A 23,687-nucleotide genomic window follows, 5' to 3' on the forward strand; every position below is an offset into this window, starting at 1 on the left:
AATAGGTTTTATCCTTATTTTGTGATCAAACCTCGACCTTTCTCATCAATCCAAGTGATTTCTGGGAATTTGATCAAAAATGGGTCATTTTTTTCTTCTGGGAAGTTTGGTGGTGTAAGGTCTGATCAGGTTACGAAGAAGGTTTTAACAAACATTTTTTTAAACGGTACATGGCTTGGATTTCTAACTTTCATTTTTAAGAAAGACAAAGCAGCAGCAGGAATTCTATTTCAAGATGAAGATCATCGAACTATTTACTTAATCTTAAGGAGCCATTCTGCATTTACATTAGCGGAAAAGACAATTTCAATACTCTAGCTATACCATAGTATAATCGAAAATTATACTAAGCCTCAGTTTTTCATTAACATAGATGATGTTAGTTAGAAGTAACTGAAGGTACATCATCAATGCCGATTTTTTTATTAACGCTCTTTCTTTTACCAAAATAACGCAATACAGAAAACCTAACGACCTTTATTTCACAGGTCTCCTCCATCAACCGGGTGCTCCGCAACCTAGCAGCCCAAAAGGAGAAAGCGAACAACCAGCAACCGTCTCCCGACTGCTCAACACCTGTTTACGAGCGGCTCCGACTCCTGGGGGCTCCAGGCGCGACCCCGGCGTGGCCAAGAGCACCCTGGCCAGCGCAGATTGACGCTAGGACTCCACCCTACCAGCTACATAGTTTGAGCCCAGGACCTCAGGCTATCAGCTGCAACGGAGGGGATATGACGGCGATGAAGAAAAGTAAGTGGATTTTCTTTTCTGTTTGATTGAAGCAGTTCTATAAGTTGACATGAGTTTCAAAAATTTTAACTGTCGCGGTACGATAAATGTTTATTGGTGTTGATGAACCTACAGCTTCTTCGGGATTAGGTATAGGTACTCTGAATATGATCAACATCTAGCGAAATTTACATAATATGTACCTACATGAGTCATGACTTCTAAAATTAAAGTCATATAAGTTGTGTAATCATCATCCACAGCCCTTTTGTCGTTCCACTGCCGGGCACAGGCCTCCTCTCACAAGGAGAAGTTTTAAAATTGTAAAGACTACCCCAACATAATCGTTTTAAAATAAAAACTACGTAAACACACAGCAGACGTTATCCATAAATCAATAACAGCAAATGAAGTGCACAGCGCAACGTTACCAAAACCAAACATACCAGTACACATAAAGCGCATAATATATGCACACCTCGGCTACCGACAGCAAATTAACAGAAAAAATAAAATCGCGCCATAGGGAAGCGTGCGGCGGCCGGTCACACAGAGAACAACGCAACAAAACTTTTTCACCAGCATTTTGATAGTCGATTTGCGGCTCCCCTAGTGTGGGGCGAGGGGGTGGCACGCGGGCTGCGGGGACCAGCCCGCCTACGGCACCGTCAAAAACATTACTCTGCCCATCCGCCTGGAAGATTTAATTTTCATTTTTATCTGAAACATCCCCCTTTGTAGTGGTCTGTACTCTGTATCCAATTAGGTAGCTTTGAGAATTTTTCTGGTATACCCACATAGCTGCAGCTTTTAGAGATATGGAATTTTTAATTTCGATTCTCGACAACCAATTAGATATAAAGCGATTTGTGCGATGTCTTAAACAAAAGAACGATGATGTTATTTTGTAGCAAAAACCAACGTTTTGTGTAAAGAATTTCCACAATATTGTATTGCCTTATAATTTGGTTAGGTTTCTTGGGATTCTACAAATATGTAACTTTGCATACTTTTCCATAACACATGTATTTGTAGACTCTTATTTACATACCGATCTCATAAGGTCATATGAGAAGTACAATAGGAAAGTGCCACTGTCACCAATGATCGGTACTCACACAGCGTGAAAGTGGCGGCAAAGTAAGCTGATAGCCGATAACCAGCCCACCGGCCATGTCACGGCCGATCGGCTGATACCCTGACACCTTCACGGAAGGCATCATCAGAATTATAATAACAATTTAGTTATTTGTTTCTGGGATATTGAATTACTAAAGCAAAAGTTGCGGTTAGAGGTTTTTTTTATGTCAGTGTAGAATTTGATTTATGAATATGATAATATGATTGATAGGTGTGATATTCTAGTAAAGTTCTAGAATGATGCAGTTGGTGACGTGACAAGGTTTCTAAATGATTGATAAATCAATTGATTGATTCGGAATGTGGTCGTGGAGGTGTCGATTTAAAGTAGGTACTCCAGATAATATGTTAGTGTTATGTCTAGTATTGATTTACAACAGAATTTTATTCGTTTCAAAAAAAGTCTACACCTATTTTGATTCTTCAGAAAAACATACGCGCTTGATTATTATAATTTTCAAATGTTTTACATTTATAAGCGTCACCTTTTTAACCTACTGCATAAAAACGAGGAGGAATTCGGATGTTTTTTTTTTATATTTGTTTGAAACCTATTAAATTGACTCCACAGGCACTTACCTTACTACGATCCCTTTGAAAAACCATTTACCAACAACGGTCCGTAGGTATGCCACTAGCAAATAATTGGCAAAGTGATGCCCCCGGCGATCTTGGGCAAAGACTTTATGCTACAGAGTAACAAAGCTTTGCCTAATCCGACTCACCCTTGACACCTTTGTAACTTTGTAACAGTTCACTAATTTATCTATTGTTTTAGGCTAATCGTTTTGATACTAGCTTGTTTGTAAATGGAGTTCTAAGAAGAGATTCTAGTGGGTTTTTTGTATGTTACGCTATGTTCGATTGAGTGATTCTGCTTCTCTCATTATGAGCCAATCTTATTAGGATACAGTAAATGCCAATATTTTTTTACTATTCTGACAAGAACAGTATTCTCATCTTCTTAAGAAGTGTTTCAAGTGAATCATGACAGTAGCTATTTTGTTGAATGAACGCTAGGAATAAAAAAAACTGTCTGAAATAGTTCTGATCAAGTAAACAAATCACGCAAGCACATACTTTACACTCAGACTTCGACATTTTAAGCCCATCGAACTTTTTGCTATTGGACTAGAAGCCAACTTCAATCGAAGTAGATTTTGTTTGTAAAATCATGAACTTCATGACCTCTTGTTCCTTACTTAAATATGGTATATATATTTTAATTTTATTGAATTACTAACGGCCAGTTTCTTCAACAAAAGTTAAAGTTAAAGTAATGTCTAAAGTAAAAGTAACGGTCAAATTCGTTTTTTCAAGGCTAAAGTGACAGCAAAACTAATAGAAAAATTGAATTTAACCGTTACTTTTACTTTAGACATTACTATAGCCATAACTTTAACTTTAACTTTTGATGAAGAAACTGGCCGTTAAACTATTTTACGCAACATAAGCATAATCCTACCTCGATAAATGGGCTATGTAACACTGTAAGATTCCTGAGATTAGCGCATTTAAGCAAACAAACACTTCAGCCTTATAACATTAGTATATTTACAACTACTTTAGTCCCCAACTGCATAATAATTAAGTGGTAGTTCAAAACAATCATGTCATATTAAGTATCATAGCGAAATCTCTTCGGTGATAAGCAGTGTAACAAATGTCATTTGCGACCCCTCGCTAGACCCCCTTATTTATGACGTGTGGTGCAATGATGACCCCATGAAGCCGTAATGGTGTATGTTTAAGCCATTTCGTGGACACTTTCGTTTGTTTATTGAATAATTTATCTGTTTTGTAGTAGAAGTCATTATTTATTACAACATATATTGATTGTAAGATAAATTGTTTTAAGTCCTTACTAGAATTCTAAATGCGATTTACTTTACTGTCTCTCTGTCGTGCTTTCATGCCAGAACTAATAACTAATTTAGAAGTACATAGTGTAGTGCCTGAGAAAATATATAGGCTACTTTTAGTAGCCTAGAGCCGAGGTTGTTTTCTCGTGACGTGGGTGAAGCCGAGGTAAAAAGCGGTGACTTTCGAACTAGAGTATTTTTCCATACACGTTTACAACGTTTTATAGTAGGTAACACATTTAACATGGTCTACATAAACTCGCACAAACTATCACGTTTGGGCAGACTATGCCAGCCACTATGGCTTTATCTCTCAAACTTCCAGCCAAAGAGTCTTCAAGCAAACATTTATAAAGACATTGACACTTCTTAGACGAAAAGACCAATATATATCACCTACTTTCTAACAAATAAGATTTTCACAAACAAGCAAGGTCAAAGGACTTGCCGCTGAATAAATCCATTAAGGGGCGAAAACTAAATAAAACGTACTGAATAAAAGGGGGGTGAAAAGGTCCGTGATAAAATGAGGAAAGGCGATAGATATATACGACTTAAGGTGGGGATGAAAAGGATAGCGGCCAGTCTGGACTCTTAAGATAAGGGAAGAAAAATGTCGCTAGATATTTATTCGCGGGGTCCCGTGAATAAATGGTTATTATGGGGCTCTGTAGTAGTAAATTAGTGAGATGTATAGCCTTGGTGTTGAATATTTATTTATTGGACACGTAAGTTAAGGTAAACGTACCAATAGTCGTCGGATTTCGGAAATCACTGACTTTGAAGCGCTGCTGTGTGTTAAATATTCAATAGAAAATGATAATTTTTGCATGACGTGATAGAGTATTCATTCGTTATTCTAAGTAACTAATGTTTTTTTAATAATTTTGTTGGGTTTATGTACTTATTAAGGCAAAAGTAAAAAAAGGGCGATTTGTACCAATAGTCGTCTGATTTGTACGGATACTCGTCAAATATTCCCAGTACTCGTTAACTTTTAATGCTAATGTGAACTCTCTGCTCTTGAACATAAAGTTCAAGTTATGAACATTTTTTTTGTGCTTGAATTTGTTAAGTATACTTGTGCCTTTGAAACATTAGGTAGATGGATAGAAAACCAAATCCCTATTTAGAATAGCAGGTCATAATCTGTTAGAAGATCAGTTATATGTACCTATCTATCAAACGCTTGGAATCACTAAAGCAGTCTATAAAATATATGTTATATTTCTTAATCATAATAACCATGCAGTCATGTGCTCCTGCTGGCAGGAGTGAAGCATGACCGGGATAGGTCTCCCGCCTCTGGCTTGCCTTCATTGGCCGTCCAGAGTGGAGTCGTCGTTGGGGTCGGCTTCCGGTCTAACCGGATTCAGCTGAGTACTAGTGCTTTATAAGAAGCGACTGCCTATCTGACCTCCTGAACCCAGTTACCCGGGCAACCCAATACCCCTTGGTTAGACTGGCATCAGTCTTACTGGCTTCTGACTACCCGTAACGACTGCCAAGGATGTTCAATGACAGCCGGGACCTACAGTTTAACGTGCCATCCGAAACACAATCATTCGTGTCTAAGATATTTATACTTAGAAAGTACATACAAACTTAGGAAAGTTGCATTGGTACTTGCCTGACCTGGAATCGAACCCGCGCCCTCATACTTGAGAGGTTGATTCTTTGCCCACTAGGCCACCACGACTTTTTTCCAGGTGTTTCCTATATCCTAATCCACAAACATCCCAACGCAATAGCCCAAGTAGTTTCCTTCATAGCTAGCAATAGTTTAGCACAGAACCGGGGATTGTCCTTGGGTTCATTTCTATAGTATATATTCATCATCATCATCTCAGCCATAGGACGTCCACTGCTGAACATAGGCCTCCCCCTTAGATCTCCACAGATACCTGTTGGAGGCGACCTACATCCAGCGTCTTCCGGCGACCTATATAAGGTCGTCTGTCCACCTTGTTGGTGGACTGGTTTGCTAGTCCGTGGTCTCCACTCCAGAGCTTTTCGACCCCATCGGCCATCCGCTCTGCGAGCAATATAGCCAGCCCATTGCCACTTCAACTTGCTAATCCGGTGGGCTATATCGGTGACTTTAGTTCGTCTACGGATCTCCTCATTGCGGATTCGATCACGTAGAGACACACCGAGCATAGCCCTCTCCATAGCTCGTTGAGCGACTTTGAGCTTTGAGATGAGGCCGATAGTGAGAGACCACGTTCCGGTGCCGTAAGGCATCACTGGTAACACACATTGGTTGAAGACTTTCGTCTTGAGGCACTGAGGTATGTCGGACGAAAAGACATTGCGTAGTTTCCCGAACGCTGCCCAGCCGAGTTGGATTCGGCGAGTTGACCTCTTTCTCGAAGTTGGACCTACCTAATTGGACTACTTGTCCTAGGTAGATATATATGAGTCGACAACTTCGAGTACCGAGCTTCCAATAGAGACTGGGGTGGGCTCAACATGGACATTTGACATAATTTTCGTCTTGTCCATGTTCATTTTCAGGCCCACCCGTTGTGTAACTCGATCGAGGCCATCGAGCATCATACTGAGTTCCTCCATCGACTTTGCCATGACTACGGTGTCATCGGCAAACCGAAGGTGAGTGATGTATTCGCCGTTGATGTTGATGCCAAGTCCTTCCCATTCCAGGAGCTTGAAGGCGTCTTCCATTGCGGCGGTAAACAGTTTCGGGGAGATAACGTCCCCCTGTCTTACGCCTCTTCTCAATGGAATCGGCTTCGTGCTATGCAGGAGCATACTCGGACCGACATGATGGCGTTATCATACAAACACTTCAACACTTCGATGTACCGATAGTCAATATGGCATCGTTGGAGTGACTCAAGTACCACCCATGTTTCCACCGAATCGAAGGCTTTCTCATAGTCCACAAACCCTAAGCATAATGGCAAGTTATACTCCTCGGTCTTCTGTATAACTTGCCTCAGCGTATGGATGTGGTCTATGGTACTATAGTACCATCCTCTTCGGAAACTGGCTTGTTCGGGAGTATATATTATACAGGCATAATCGTCGGTTTTGTTATTAAAGCACGTTAGGGAGAGGCAGACACATGCAGTTATTTCTAAAAAAAAGCATAATGTAAGAACAGTCAATTTTTGCTTGCCATAAATTGTAATCCAAGCGTAGTAGACCTACTTGTACCCAGAGCGGTTGAACCGATAGTCAATATGGCATCGTTGGAGTGACTCAAGTACCACCCATGTTTCCACCGAATCGAAGGCTTTCTCATAGTCCACAAACCCTAAGCATAATGGCAAGTTATACTCCTCGGTCTTCTGTATAACTTGCCGCAGCGTATGGATGTGGTCTATGGTACTATAGTACCAGCCTCTTCGGAAACTGGCTTGTTCGGGAGTATATATTATACAGGCATAATCGTCGGTTTTGTTATTAAAGCACGTTAGGGAGAGGCAGACACATGCAGTTATTTCTAACAAAAAGCATAATGTAAGAACAGTCAATTTTTGCTTGCCATAAATTGTAATCCAAGCGTAGTAGACCTACTTGTACCCAGAGCGGTAGATATGTATCGCGTGTACTTAATCGAATGGCGGAGGCCTACAGCGGCCAATATATACCTAAAAAAAACACTCGTAGATAGTGCATACTTATGAATACCTTTAAGAAACATATTAATTGAATCGAATAACATAACTGTGTGCGTGCATCTAGAACCAGCAGAGTAAAATATACTCCTAAGAAAAAGCTTAAAAGAAACGCAGTTTTATCAACAAATGTAGTCTAAACCTTAAATATGTTTGTTCTAGAGAGTAAACAATTTTGTAATAGTCCCGATATTAGCTATTTATTCGCATTTTGTACTGTAAAACACAAAATATCCTCATTATGACGAGTTTAGCTGCAACTTTTGAGCATGTCCCAGTAGTCGTCATAATAATTCTAAAATTGACGGGTTTTGGGTCAAATGGGAGTTTGAAAGTGCCAGTAGATGTCACATTAAAAAAATATATCTTCTATGTTAAAAGTATTCCAAATTGCATATTACATCGTTAGCAAATAAACTTAACTATCTAATTAAACAAAGAAACATACCGCAGACCCCACTGGAGTTATGTAAATCAAAACACAAAACCACGTGCTGAGTTTCACTTTTGACAGCTGAACTTCACGAAAAAACGATTTTGTTAGGGCACACACGTTTCGAATAACATATCTTAGAAGCCATGACTGTTAAAACCCCGTATTGTCATTTCAATTGTGCAATATATTATCAACAATATGTTGATATATAAAACGGCCCATTTTCAGTTCAGTAGAAAAAATAAATAAAAGTTTTTAGATTAATTGACGACTATTGGGGCATGACGACTTCACCCGCGTTTACCTTATTGTCCTTAACGTTTTTGCGGTTGCGGGGGATTGTCGGTTATTTACGGTCGTCATTTGTTGGATTGGGAACTTTCGTCTGTGGTTTTGCCAACTTTCGCCAACCTTACTTTCTTATTTTTGTGAACACAGCATTTTATATTTTAGTTCGTGTCCATATTCTACCTACGGAACCTTAATGCTTTTTTTCGACAAATATGTTTATGAAGTGAGTTCCTAAAGGTCATCATACTTATACATACTTATAAATACATGGTTAGATACAATAGTTCGTGGTGGTCGTCGGATTTTGATTGCGAGTCAATGCCCCGGCCACCAAAGCTATTATTTGAGACGGACGGACTGATATCTGAAGAATCTTCTTTGAAAGATCAATTTATAAACTCTTTTAGTGTATATTTTTCTTTGAAATGTTAACAAAACCCCCATTTCTTTATTACTAATTTATGGAATTTACGATTTTCCTTTTTTTAAAAATGGTCGGTCAAACCTTCTCCGTAGGATATTTGTAAAAAAGATTTAGTACTTTAATCTTATATATTCGGAGAACAATATTGTTATAGGTATTTACTAGGATGGCAGGCAGTTAACACAGTAACGTTGGATACATACTACCTTGTTAACATACATTTTTGTTTGTTTGTTGGAGGCAGAACATACTTTCAATGACATAACTTTTTGTGCCTATGGCTATTTGAAATATTGATAAAAATATGCTTAACCGATGAACAAACCCAAGTGGCAAAACAACGAATTCTTCAATTATTTTTGACTCAGCGGTAGGTACATTTTCGTAATCCGATTCCCCCTTCCCATGTAGATACTATTCAATCCTAGAACATCTGAATTTAATTCACTAGCTAAGCATACCTACATTTCATCTTCACTTTCATCTCGAAATACAGCTAAACCTCATCATACACAAATGAATTCACTAGACACCCGAAACAGACCCTCACGTATATCTCAAAAGATATTTTAACCCTAAGACGAACCGAAATAGAAGGGCTATATGTACTAGGTTTGCATGTAAGCTTATATGCGGCAGATCAAAGGGTTGGGCGCGCTTCGCTTTGAACTCGCCGACATACCGCGGCAAGCATATGAGGCTATATAGTATGTGGTACATGAGCGTCTGTTTTGATACCATTTAGGGTTATTAATGTTGATTGTGAATTGTGTGTGTATAATGTTGGTTTGATCGGATTTTGAAATCAATGTTTTGTGATGTACTGTGGAGGAACGTCGGTAGCATCTTTTTTTTTTCAAAGCGGCTGTTTTACTTTGGTGGGCCAACTCTATTATAATTTTTATTTTTATTTCTATCGCCATCTAAAATATGTTAACTTCTGATTGTAATTTTTGAGACTTATCTACTATTAACTATACAACTATTGGATGGAGAACAACGGAACTGGTTTACGTGGATAGTAATGTCGTAACTGTAGGCTTAATTCAGGCACTGGAATTTCCTTCAGGATCCTAAAACATACTATCATTAAACGGTGTTTCCGTTGAATGTGCAATATTATAAAAGTTTTCATAAAATTACGACTATAATGAAGAGCGTAGAATTAAGCAACACACTTAATTCCCAACCAAAAACACCACAGAGTTTTACACTCAACATATCATATCATTAATCCATAGACAACCCACAAAGCGACCGTACATGACAGACAGACCAAAAACAAATCCGCAACAGATTAGTGCACATGAGACGACCACGGCCGGATAGATCCGACGATCCGTCCCTACTTGGGACCGTCCCGACAAAATACCAATTAAATTCGCCTTCATTTAACAACCCCTTCTGTAACTCGTGTGTCGGATAAGGGTGCGATGTTTATGAGATGCTTAATAATATTGTCGATTTTAAATATTGTTAAAATGGTATGATATTCCGTTATTGATTTGATAATCATAAAGTATCTGTCTTTTAAGAAATTTCAGGCTTCCGAATTACCCTCTATACTTGTGGTCATTTTTTTTTCGAATTAATTAATCTAGTAGCAAGCAAGCAAACTCTGGATAGAAAAAAATACGATGCTAACTAATAGTCTAATAGTCCTTCAATTGGCCACTGTCACTTACACGTTTCCGAAAATAACATATCTGTATTGTAAGTAAATAAGTTTTTTATTGCAATATTCAATGTGTAAGTTAGCTAATGAAATACAATCATATTAGGAGAGCTAAATATAAAAATGTGTCGAAAAAAATTGATATTACGCTCCGCACGCTCACCTGCCTAGAGTGCCTACTAACATAGGCAATATACCTACCAGGTTCTCTAGCCACCTACAAAACCCAAAAATAGGCATAACCCACACAAAAAGCACTACATACAGGCTGTACAAATCCCCTCTAATTACATAAGCACGCACCATAGGTTCGCGAGCGTCCCACACAAAGGGCTCAAACCGACGCCAATAACGCATGAAACAGGATTAAAACATGTAAACGGTAAAGGGTTCCATACCACCGTACCATGGAGTAAGGAAATGTGAGCAGAGATGTCATGTAGGTAGGTCACGTGCCTTCATCTAGGTCAGATAGAGTCAGCACAGAAGTTGGCAAGGATTTTGGTTCTTTAATAAGTTTCAGCTTGGACATTGTGCAATGATACAAAAAAGTGGTCCTTTTATTGCTCGTGCATTATTATATGGTTATTGCTAGCATCTATTTGTATGTCTGCTTAGAAAGAATAGGACCTGCTTACATGTAACTATTCTTGCCAAGTTACGTGCTGGGAACTGTACGTACGGTGGGCACGACCTACGTTACAAGTAAACTAATGAGGTGTTCGGTTTCTTTAAGACATCTGTCAACGATATTTGATATTAGAAAAAATCTGGAAATCCAAAGAAGGCGTATAAAGGCGAAGACAGTAACGTTCCTCGTCATCCACACACCCGCATTTGGCTCGCTACGTTCTTACGAGATTATCCGTTATGGCACCTCCGCTACTCATTTCATTCTCCATGGCTCCGTGCCCATTTCTGTGTAATTATACATGTTAATTTACAGTTACGTACTTTGAGGGGATGCATGTGTACTATGTGTATGTATGTGTGTGTAGTGTACAACGTTTTTAGGCTCTCGCGCTTGGGTAAGCGTGAGCTGATCGCGGTTTGAAACGTAAACGATTTGAAGAATGGTTACCGAATTATGGTTATGGTTATGGGTTTGGCTTGGTTGTGATGTCCTTTTTAAATAGAGATTTAAAGATTTTATTTTCAATGATTTGGTTTCTAATGGTTGTTGTAGAAATCTTTTTCAAAGATCTGATCGAATTGCATTGCTCGATGTAATTTGTAGATAAAGACTGGTTTGAAAGCTAACACATTGCAGTTGTAAAGGCCTTAGAGTTTTGTTTTTGGAATACTATATGTAGATAACTAGGTAGGTACTAGATACTTAGGTATATCTTGTGAGGTAGGTCAAATAGATATTTATACTACGACGATCAGTCAGGAGATCGATCGGCCTTTGAAGGTGGTACCTAAATGTAGACTTCCAGCAGGTTATATCGGATTCGATTCATCACACTTTTTTGACAGTAGTATACGGATAGGAACGAGACTTAAAGCTTTTTATTAAGATTGGTCAAATATCTTGACTAAACATTATAAAATTAATGATACCTAGAGATAGTAAGGTAGACTAAGTTCTTCTATTTTTCGATTGGATGGAGTTACATTTCCTATTAAATAGGTGATTATCACACCATTATGAATTGGACAATGACGACGAAACGATGAGACGATGATGCTAAACCAAAGAAGTAGCAAGTTCTACTATTATTCAATTCATTTGAACCATACAGAAATAGTTTCACCAGAGAATAAAGAGAAAGCATAACAATAAAAAGCATTTAGGTATTAACATTTCCATATTTCAACGCTAACGAGCGGGCCACCATTTGCAAACCAAAGACACCTGTCTTTCCAGCCAGATAGCTTCACACAAAAATAAAACCGCCGCCACAATACCCAGACCTCATTACTGTGAAAACAATGGAGAGAAAAAAAAAGATATAATAAATAAAAAGTAGAGGGCGGGGGTTGTACCGCGCCGCCCATTCGCCCCACCCACACAAACACAACATATAATTATTGCTGTGTGCACGATGCGGTTACATACATACACTCAGTATGACATATACGTGCTTACTAATATGTGTGGTTATGATATGTTGCCGCGGATTTTGAGGGATACCGGGATTAAGCGGGTTTGCAAGGTTTTGAGCGATTTTGCGGGTGTTTGACGATGTTTAGGTTGAAACAAAGATGTGTTTGATTAAATACTTATCAACTACATATTTTTTTGTGAAACAAAGAAAAAAAGTAAAAGCCAAAGTAATGTCATAAAGTAAAAGTAACGATTAAATTAGTTTTTTCAAGGCTAAAGTTATAGCAAAACTAATAGATAAACTTATATTTTTACTTTATGACATTACTTTGGCTTTTACTTTGATGAAGAAAGTGGCTGTAAGCCGACACTAGGGTTAACTTACAATTAACATTCGAACTTTCTTCCAGCCACCAAGATTTCGGAATTTCGGCTTCTTCATACTTAATTGTTCACCACTTCAAGTCTTGTACAAACGCGCTACCTGATCTCGAGAATCATTAGTCGATTCCTTAGGGATTATTACAACTAACTACCGGCCCTACTTAAATATTATCCGAGTCCCGAGTCATTCCCGAACTCGGACAAATAGGTAGTAACGAATAAATTGTTCAGGTGCACATTTTGTAAGACAAAATTTTATACGTATTATTTAATATTAATGTAAGTTCGTATAGGTATCCTAAACAGGGATTTAAAAGTAAGACTCAAAGCCAGTCTCTAAAATAAGCTAAAAGCCCACTAATCTCTCTCTGGAAAAGATACAAAACAAAACTCCCAAGGTTTTTTTTTAAAAAAAAAACATACTTAAAGTCCTGATGATACATTAATTTAAATAAATAAATACTTAATAGAATATACCGTCGTATCACATCGACGGCGGTCCCACCTGTGCGCAGTGAAGCGTCGCGAGCCCTTTTCCCGCCGTTTTCCGACAAAATGGCCGCCACGTGACTAGACTAGCGATACGTCCTTATTCATTCATAGCTGAGCACCGGAAATATTATGTGCTTTCAAATTTAATTGTTGGGTATTTAACTTTCAAATGTTCAGTTGTACAACCGGCAATTTACATTTCTATTCAAAGAGCGTCCATTTGGCGTAGTTGAATATGATGTCGTAAGAATTGGAGGCATTTTGGTCTCTTAAATCTTGACGCCTGTAAAATCGAGTAAATTATTAGTATTTCGTTCGCGGTAGATACCCGTCATTAGACTACAGGTTCCTGTAGCTATCCTATTTTCTAGTAACCTAGGTCGAAAAGCCACGATCACGGCTCACATAAGTCAGAGAACAGTAATTCTTAAAAGACAAACCAATTCGTTAACAACATTAAAACAAATCAAACACCCAAAACCGAAATCTAATCAAGTAAATGAACAACTACAATAGTATCTATCTATCTAAACATCGCAGCTCCCGTGCCTCGAGGGAGTCGCAACTCAAATACACGTCATAGACAACATTTTTGCGATAAGGCAACACCGCGACCGTTTTGTTTATGACTAGGACCGCCATCTTGCCCGTCACGGCGGGAAATAGGGTAGCCATGTATTGTTCGCTTTATTTTTCCATGGAAATATTTTCTTGATATATCTAAGGGGGATAGTAAGACGAGCGCCACGGTATCAGAAACTTTATCTTTCCTGATTTGTGATATTTACATTATCATAATATGTTATTGAAAACCTTATAAATACTGTGAGGACCTCACATTCCAATGTAAACTGTTTCGAATTGTCAATATTATTCTCCTTATAAAAACCTTCACTGTAGGCATAGTCACACCTTTCTCATACTATGCCACTACAACAATATTCAAAACCACGAACCAAAATCAACCAACAGCAACCCCCCAAAGCTAATTCAACATCAGAAAAACATTCCCATCTCGCATTAATTCGCAACATTTCGTTCCGAACCGACATTGAGTGACAGTAAATAGAGACACAGCCGTGTCTATTATCTGATACCGATCTACACATACAGACTTCATGAAACATTAATGTCCTTGTCCTGACAGATGGGCTCCTGATATTACCCCAGAACACTTTTTATACGCGAATTTCGACTCTATAGCCTTGTAATAAGGGTCTGGAAAGTTGGATCGAAGCAACGTTGTCATCGTATTTCGAAGTGTCATGTTTGCTGCGGTCGAGAAATGAGCAGTGTGATGTTGTGATTAAAATAAAAAGTAATTTTTATTTATTTATTTGTTCCGAATTAAATTTAAACCTTTAAAATACCTACGAGAAATTAAGTTAGGAATAAATAGGAGCTAAAAATATGTTGATACGTTTGCCTAGAAATATGTCGTGGGACATCCCTAAACAAGCTTAAAGCTAGAAAATGATATATTCAAAACAATTTTATGTAAATGTTGTGAGTTTTCCTCATTCGCTACAGAGGTAACGTCAACACTTTTGAAATATTCATTAATTCATTATTTCGCAGTACTTTTAAAATGACTCTTTCCTAGGTATAACGAAGTACGTATTTTTTCAAAACCTTTCTGTTTTCTGAAATTTCCATCTATAATTTTCCGTTTAGTTCTGAAAATCGGGATTTTCAGGTGCATATCTCTACAATGTTATATTTTTAACTGCGATAGATATATCAACGAAAACATGAGGCTAGATTTCAGATCAAGGTGCAAATGATTATAAGTGTGATTCTAAATGGGGTAATTCAGATTTACTACTCTAACATCAATATTCCAATTATCTTGCCTAAAAGATCATTAACGATACAGATTTGAGCACACATACTCTTGTCGCGGGCGCGCTGTAAAAACACTCAAATGATTACATATGAGAGAATTCCGATTTGTTGTTAAATTCACCAATAAACTGGGTACATTCTCAAAAAATATGGAAAAGACAATTTTTTTGTACAGTTTTTTTTATATTTTCTTGCATTGACAATTATTTCCATAAAATTACCCCTTAGTACCAGTGTCTTGTGTTATTTACAGTAATGTTTACAAAATTATGTACATTTTGTAGAAGATATTTACCTATGATCTAAGTAACATAAAAACCATGTTATTTCACGTAAAAAAGCGTCACATTTCGCCGTGGATCGTCATAACATGCGCAGATTTGAGCACACATACTCCTGTCGCGGGCGCGCTGTAAAAACACTCGAGCGGCCCGAGTGCCCTCACTATGAGAACTCACTCTCACTGTCACTTCACCTCACACTTCATTATAGAGAGAATCGGTTACTGTATGTTCATGTTTATAGTTGGTAATATGCAGAAGAAATTTTGATCGTAACTTGAAAACTAATACTTCTTTGTTATAGGAAAGTTGCAATTAAATTATGTTTTTGAATAGTTCTTACTAAAAAATGGTAATTTATCAGATATAAAGTCGTGATTTTACTTATTTACTAATTTATCATAAATTAATAAAAAACAGGTGCCGTTCACCAAAATAACAGTAACGTATATTGCTACGGCGTAGCACTGTCTACGTCTACGAAAGTTGCTACGTAATTCGTAGAAGTCAGAAAATATAATATTTGGTTGTTTTTGAGTTCACCATCGTATTATTTACTTATTTACTTACAATTTAGACTTTACTTTGTAAATATTTCAGTTTGTCTTATCTAAAGTAAATTCAAGTTATTTACGTAGATATTAACTCAAACTTAATCTTCAAAAGATCTGAACAAGACAGTTCTGACAGCCTTCTAACAACAAAGCTAACTTTATTACTCTTTCTAGACCAGTAAAATCACTTAGAATAATTCAAATTTCATTCAAGTCACAACCCTTTAGCGATAAGAACTGAAAATTTCAACTCGTTATTCTAATTTGCAAAATTTATACTGTTATCTGCAGGTGTGACCCTTGGCGTTTGCCAAACTAAAGTGTGCCTTGTCAAAACCGACACCATTATTGGGCATACATTTTTAAAGTGCGATAGTGTTATCTCTGGCTGGGTTACGTGGTAGGCCGGGCTACGTTATCGTCAGTTTCTGCATGAACGCCTCCGTTACGGCCCTCCCTCATCCCCCGCCACCTCCCACCCCTCGCATCCCTCACCCCCCATCCCGGTAGACGGCAACGGCGAGATTTTGACACTTGAGCATAATTTATTCGGTCCTAAAATAGTTTATGTTATCTAGACCGGCGATACCGCGAGATTTACGTGTCTGTAAACTTTCCGAGTGGTGTTTGTTTGTAATTATTGGGGGTTGTTTGTAATATGCGTATGGAATACACGGGGCTAATGTAATCTATGTGTATGGAATCGAGTGGTTTCAACTTGAATAACTGTAGTACCCGAAACTTAATTTTAGTTAGAGCTTTTCGTGAATGCAAATATTTGATCGCATTCATGATGATTTCACCAATAATATTACATGTACTTAGTACACTGTTAGCATGCAGGCCCACTACCTAGCCAGCTGACTGGGTGCCAATAAAAAAACATTAAACATTCAGCAAAAAGTCGTAATTTTCCGACTTTTACGAGATTCGTAGCAAAAGATCGTAGTCAGTGCTACGGCGTAGCAACCCAGAATTCTTACAGTAACAGTCTTTACATTAAACAGTATTTCGTTGGCCAAAATAATGTTCGTAGAAAAATATTCTTCAACAAATATTGTTCTCGTGTCAATATTTCCAGTCGCAGTATGCGAACACAGGGCGCGGACGTTTCCTAACGGATTACCTACTGCGGGGACATTACGAGATATCGCCTTATCTCATTGATAAATTATGTCTTGATTTCAGGATGGAATTATTGTTTGTTTTTGGGATTTTTGTCGCCTAGCGGCAGTTAATTGTTTATATAAACAATTCTTCGCAAATCTAGTACTAGATTTGCAAAGGAGAAATTTTATGTTTTTGTAATCTTTGGAACAACGAACTATTTTTATTGTTTTACTCTATTAAGAAGATTTCACTATTGTTAGTGACTAAGATGTATGTCATGAACCGTGATAGTTAGAGAGTCATATGTTATTCTCATATCCGACATCCAATAACACAATTCCAACATAAAGTTTAAATAAAAATGTCCCCCCATAAAACCAGCGAAACCAAAACCTCAAACGCAAACAGTTATTATTCAAACTTTTAATCAGGCTTACATAATTGAATCTCTCACCGCCTAAGTTTGAGGATAACGCAAATTTACGACTTAGTCCGAGATTAACATCGGAAGTCGAATAAATCCGCGGTATCGGCTTGTATACCGAATTTAACTTGTCTGTTCAGTTCGGCCACAACTTGGCTTGGTTAAGCGTGAGTTTCTTAGAAACTTGTAATTCCAGTAAACGGTTTATAGATGTTGCGGGTTTCAGCTTTTGTGTGTTAACGTTGGGGGAAATGGATTCTGCCGTTCATTAATGAAATTAAATTGATATGATTGTGGTGGAATTGTAAAATGCGAAATTGAATACTGTACGTGAATTAGAGAAGCTGTTACTATATTAAAAAAAAATTAACTGAAGTTTATAAATATTCCCAATTACACTACACTTACTTTCTCCTCAGCACTGTTTCGTATATTGTATGATTGGGTCGTATGTGATGGTGTAAATAAATATACGTACCTACAAACAACTAGGTACTGATAATGCAAGGTGCCGGTCAAGTTGCAAGTGACCACTTGGCTTATTAGCTAACTTTCGAGAAATACCCAAATTTCATATTTATTTCGCAAAAAAAGATTCTACGCTTCCGAAAGAGTTCAGATGATCGAAAATCGAGGACATTTTCGAAGTGCACATTCCAATAAAATGCCAATTTTTACCGGTATTATAACCCCGCATTGCACATTCTTTCGAAGAAAACTTTCTTGAAAAATCTTAAGATATTTAGGAAAACTTTCTTGATAGGTATTTCCTTTCATTTCCCACAAATAAATTCCGATGCCGAGACATGCTCGACTTTGAAATATCGCGAGCGTTTTACTAAAATACTTCTACTGAAGATACTAAACCTCACTTAAATGAATGTGCAAGTGTACTTATTCGTTTGACCTTGTTTCTGTTAATCATATCAAAAATAAATTGCATATAGGCAGCTGTGGCCTTGAAAATGTAAATTGCCTTAGGATTGAATACTTTCCGAACTACTCATATTTTAAGTTCTGTATTAAAAATCTCAACACCAGTGTTTTTCGGGAACTGACTTCCAAGGAACAACATTAGGTACATGTGTGTAAGTAACATGAAGTGAACCAGCTGGGCATTCATGTTTCTGATTTTGCTCCAACGGCTTTCAGACCTATTAAAACAGATACAGAAAGGGGACAGCGTACTTTCAAGATTCTCCTAAGTTAATAATGTCAAAATCGAATAGAAATTGAATCGCAATATGATCGCAATAGCAGTTTTAACCATATTGGGCATTCTGCTACTAATACAAGACCAATCGTATTCCAACGACATACGATTGGTTTGCGATTGGTCTGCTATTTTGGTGATTTTGGTCCATACGGTAGTTTGCTCTACAATCATATTGCAATCGTAAATCATTTGCAGACAAAATGATTCATTATTGAATGACAGAAAAGGATAAAAAAGGTTAATTTCAAAGAAAAAATAGCGGAATGCCACATACGCTTCAATCGTAATCGAGTTGGGATTGGATCGCCGTCGAATGTGAATCGTATGTTGCTTAAGTAAAATTAGGAGAATCGGGCCCCTGAACTGCTATTGATGTGTTTTTGTGTAAGGCAGTACTTGCGGTAGCCAAATATTTCAGTTCCAAACCTTTGTCCCCAGACGAGGAGCCACTGGAAGGTTTAGAAGGGCTGCACTCAGACGAGACGGGCTCCGGAGACAACTCGAATGCTGGCTCCAGCGGGGCTGATGATGACGCGGCGCGGCTCCGACTCAAGCGCAAGCTGCAGAGGAACCGCACCAGCTTCACTAATGAGCAGATTGATAGCTTGGAGAGAGGTGGGCATTTTATTATTTTAGGGAGTGTTAATGAAGACCCTTTTCGGAGAAGAAAACTGTGTGTACAGCGGGTAGGAGAGTAAAACTGATGATTTTCACTTTAACTTTTTACTGATTGTCTTTTTACACACCTTTGTGTCTTCTGGAGCCCTGTTACGAGTTGCTGCTCAGCTGCAAGCTGCGATAACTCTTTCAAGATCCCGCAGCGACGGCAGGCATGGGATAATGAAGCCTATACCTATGTACGCAGGTATCGCTATGTAGCGAAGTGTTTTTGCGTCACACGTAACGGAAATTACCTTGGGCTGTATCTGCATCGTTCTTGTGCCGTCGATATATTTTGTATTTTTAAACGCAACGTTTTTACAAAATCATCCCGTTTCGTAATGCACGAGTCAAATAATCCAATGATGATGATAATTTGTATTTTTACAGAATTTGAAAGAACTCACTATCCAGACGTTTTCGCTCGCGAGAGACTTGCCGCCAAAATAGGGCTGCCCGAAGCTAGAATACAGGTGAGTTTCTACATCCATTATTGTACTATAAACATACATATTAGGTATCCATATCATCACATTCTTGATCTAATTGGTACACGCATTTGCGTTAACTAATTAGGCATAGGACTATGTGTAACATTAACATCAATGGTATACCTACATGGCATGCGTCCGGTTGAATGATTTGATATGAGATATAGGAATGTACCTACTACGTGCTAAGTTATTTCATGGTGTAATAATGCAACAAGAGAAGCACTAGTTCATATAATTAATACTATACAGGGTGGCCCATCCTTAGGCGTCCAAAAGAAAAATTTAGAAGCTCTATGCTATGGGGTATCCGAATCACCCCCATGTATGTTCAGCGATTTTTTGTACTTTAGGAGCTAGACTTATTTTTATTTTTTTTCCGTAATTTTCATTTCAACTTTGTTTTTTTCTATTTTACCTTTTTCTCCTAACGTTGATTAATTATACAAAAAAAAACATCTGTAAACGTTAGGGAAAAAAGGTAAAATAGAAAAAACAAAGTCGAAATGAAAATTACGGAAAAAAATTAAAAATAAGTCTAGCTCCTAAAGTACAAATAATCGCTGAACATACATGGGGGTGATTCGGATACCCCATAGCATAGAGCTTCTAAATTTTTCTTTTGGACGCTTATGGATGGGCCACCCTGTATAAAAAATGCACTAACATTAGTTAAATCTAAAGAACTTTCGTTAACTTTCCGATGATCTTGGTGATGATGACTTTTAAGGTTTACGAACTTAGAAATTCCTTTTCCATTTAGTGATGCTTTTACATTACATATTTCCTCCACCTAAATCCTTCCTAAGTTTTATCCAAAAATTCGTAACAGCCAACTTACATAATTACCGAATTAGTATCAGCAACAAGTCTGAAAGCCTTGTAACGATCCTAATTGCCCCGACTAGCGGGTAGCGTCCCGCTGTGTTAACTTAACCCGACGTTAAGGTGTGGTTCTCGAATCGGCGCGCGAAGTGGCGGCGCGAGGAGAAGATCAGGTCGCAGCGACGCAGCCCCGAGTGCGGGTACAGTGCGGGGCCCCATGCTCCCGCGCATCCCGCCCCGCCCACGCATCCCGCGCATCCCACGCATCCCGCGCATCCTGCACACCAGCCGTACCAGCCGCCGCTCAATGTTGATACTTACAGGTGAGTAACAGATTGCCTTGTGACTTGTGTGTGAACTAATCGAAATATCCAACAAACTGACGAAAGCAAACTTAGGCCCAGACACCACCAAAACGGAGAAGTTTTTAAACAACCAATATAATTTCTCCAGTCAGTCCAGTCAGTTTATCACTAAACGGAAAAAGGACTGGTTGATAAAAAAACTTCTCCACTCCGCTTTGCCTGGTGGAGTCTGAGGAGCCTTAAGTCTAATATTCAAACACGATTCGTAACATTCAATGGCGTGTCTTTCCTATCACTGTAACGATGTAGCTCATGTAGCCGCCAAGAACAAAATATTTTTAAGCTCCTCAATAACATTTCTCCCTCCAGCCCGCTAACCCCCATGGGTTATGGCGGCGGCATGGTACCGGAGACGCCAGTATGCGACACGACGGAGGCCGAGCTGTGCAAGAGCGGCTTCCTCGGGTACCCGCGCTACGAGCTGGGCTACCGGCAGCCCCCGCATCCGTATGTCAACCATCACGGGTACCAGCATGAGCCCGCGTCGCCGCCACCAGGTAATTAAATGTAGTGTAATGTTACTGAAACTAACTGTGCATAAAATATTGACCAAGTTGATCTCTAACGTTGCTGTAATCGAGCAAATATTGTCCCCGCCTCCCATATCGTAAAACGGGTCAGCAGTTAAAAGGTTGCCGGTCAGGTAAAGCCAGGGTTTAAAACCTGACTTTAATCAAAGAGATATTTGCTTCTGTCTTGAGTTATTGTTTATTAAGTTTAACTTTGACAGCATTAGTAAAATTGGACTTACAAAAGCCAGCAATAAGCTAAGCATAGCGGATCTTTGCTAGGCTTCGACCCGGTCTGGACCAGGAATAGCAGCCCATTACTTTAGATGAAATAATAAACCGATTATGAAAAAAAACGAAAACGATTATGTGATAGGCATCAAATTTTCAGAACATTATATTATGGGTATCTTCACTCTGACCTATCCATGCTTACCAAAACCCCATTTATACAAAGTAATCATCTCACTTCCAGAGCTAGGCGGTCTCTTAGGCACAGGAGTGTCAGTGCCCCTCGCAGTGCCGGGACAAGACACGCAGCAATACTGGTCGCGACTCCAGTGACCCTGGTGGAACTAGCCGAGCACACAACTGTACTCACATGCTACTGCTATCTGATGGGAGGGGCGGCCATTTTGGGAATTGAGCTTTTAGTAGCCAGAGCTTATTTTTTAATGGCTTCTCGGAGCCTAGGCTCCTAGGAGAATGTTTATTGGGTAACCAGATCCCTGTGGAATGAGAATGCCTAGAAGAATGTCCTCCAGCCAAAAACAACTGCGAAGCGGACCGTAGTTTTTAAACTCCCTATAGAATATCTTTCTCCGCTCTAAGGTACTACTGTGTGAGCGGAGACTAGGCGAATAACTAAATTCACTGAAAAGAATGAAAGATTACATATAACTATTTTAAAGAGGATGGTATATACTTTCTTTAAGGGTTCCTTATTGGTTAAATAAGCCCGACTACCTCCTACCAACACATCATATATTATTGTTTCATTTGGCTGGTATAGTGGTATAAATATTAATATCTTCATCAGAGTTTCTGGCTAACACAGCTCAATTTCAAAGTGGTCCAATCTTGACTCTCAGATAGTATGTATTTGTTTATGCCGATGTATAATCATGAACAATCTTATCTTACTTTTGGAGTTATTTTTACATAATTTGCGAACACAAAAATAGGTTGTAAATACATAGATGCGTCTTCACAAAATGACTGCGGAAGTTTAAATTTAGTCTTTGCAAAGCCCATAGTGTAGTATGTTAAAGTTTTCACAGATTCCATTGAGGAAAAGAGTCAGCTATGTGTGAAGAAACTAGCTGGCCCTTTTTCCAAAATCGCTTTTTCATGCTGCAAAATGAGACGCTTAAATAATTGTATGAAAATCAATTTCTTTAAAATAACAGTGATAAATCTAGATTTAAGAAAATCTTTTCACAAGTGATTGATGCACATGCCTAGTGAAGATTTTTTTTGTTAATTTACTCAATGTCTGTTTTATAGATATATTTTTTAAATTAACGATAATATTTTAATTTGTAACCTGAGATTAGTGACAACTGTAACACGTATAGTATAAAGAATTAACATATCCACTAAATGCCACAAAACAGGACTCGGAGCATAAACATAGGCTCAAATTGTATTAAAATAATTAGAATATTTCATTCAAAATATTATAATAATAAATCTTTCATTGATTTGTATGTTACCGTTATTGATGCACATGTAATGTTGTGTCCTAGCTTGTAACTTTGAATGAAATAATTTAATAACTTGATGTAAGTGTTAAAAAATATTTTATTAACAAAACTAGGTAGTTAGCTAAGATTAGAATTAAATAAGTATTTAATTGTGAATATCTGTTGTAAATGTTTAATTAACAATGCTGAGATAACGTTCGTTTCACAAATATAGTAAATTCTGACAGATGTGGCTGAATATTGTGTAGTAACTTTGCCTTTTCTATTTATTGAAGCAATAGATGAATCTACTGCCTGTTCTCCGTAAATGCGTGAAGGACTAATTTAATATCCTTTGATATTAAAATTATTAACCTTATTGTAGCGATTTAAATTAAGATTTTTTTATGAGAAACAGGGCTTGTTAGTGATAAGTGCAGAAGTGTAAATAGTTACCTTCGTGTAATTGTTAATTGTGATTATCCCATTGTAAAATGTTCATAATATGCGCGCAGGTGAGATGGTTATTAAATACCTTGAACACTTTGGTTATTTATCATATTAGCAAAATACTTTTTAAGATTTTTTTTTACAA

The 23,687-nt window shown here is 38.0% G+C and overlaps 1 protein-coding gene across 1 annotated transcript in view; it reads left to right on the plus strand.

Annotated features, from left to right (window-relative positions):
- The window catches only part of LOC124635697 (paired box protein Pax-6-like), a 45,696-nt gene extending 23,271 nt beyond the window's left edge, over positions 1 to 22,425 (plus strand). The window contains exons 4-9 of the mRNA XM_047171647.1: positions 489 to 750; positions 18,996 to 19,172; positions 19,608 to 19,690; positions 20,657 to 20,856; positions 21,208 to 21,395; positions 21,883 to 22,425. Coding sequence (XP_047027603.1) covers positions 489 to 750; positions 18,996 to 19,172; positions 19,608 to 19,690; positions 20,657 to 20,856; positions 21,208 to 21,395; positions 21,883 to 21,971 — 999 coding nt within the window. The 3' untranslated portion in view covers positions 21,972 to 22,425. The remainder of the gene's footprint in view (positions 1 to 488; positions 751 to 18,995; positions 19,173 to 19,607; positions 19,691 to 20,656; positions 20,857 to 21,207; positions 21,396 to 21,882) is intronic.
- The last annotated feature ends 1,262 nt before the right edge of the window (positions 22,426 to 23,687 follow it).

Source organism: Helicoverpa zea, chromosome 13 (assembly GCF_022581195.2).
Source record: "Helicoverpa zea isolate HzStark_Cry1AcR chromosome 13, ilHelZeax1.1, whole genome shotgun sequence".
Classification (NCBI taxonomy): Eukaryota; Metazoa; Arthropoda; class Insecta; order Lepidoptera; family Noctuidae; genus Helicoverpa; species Helicoverpa zea.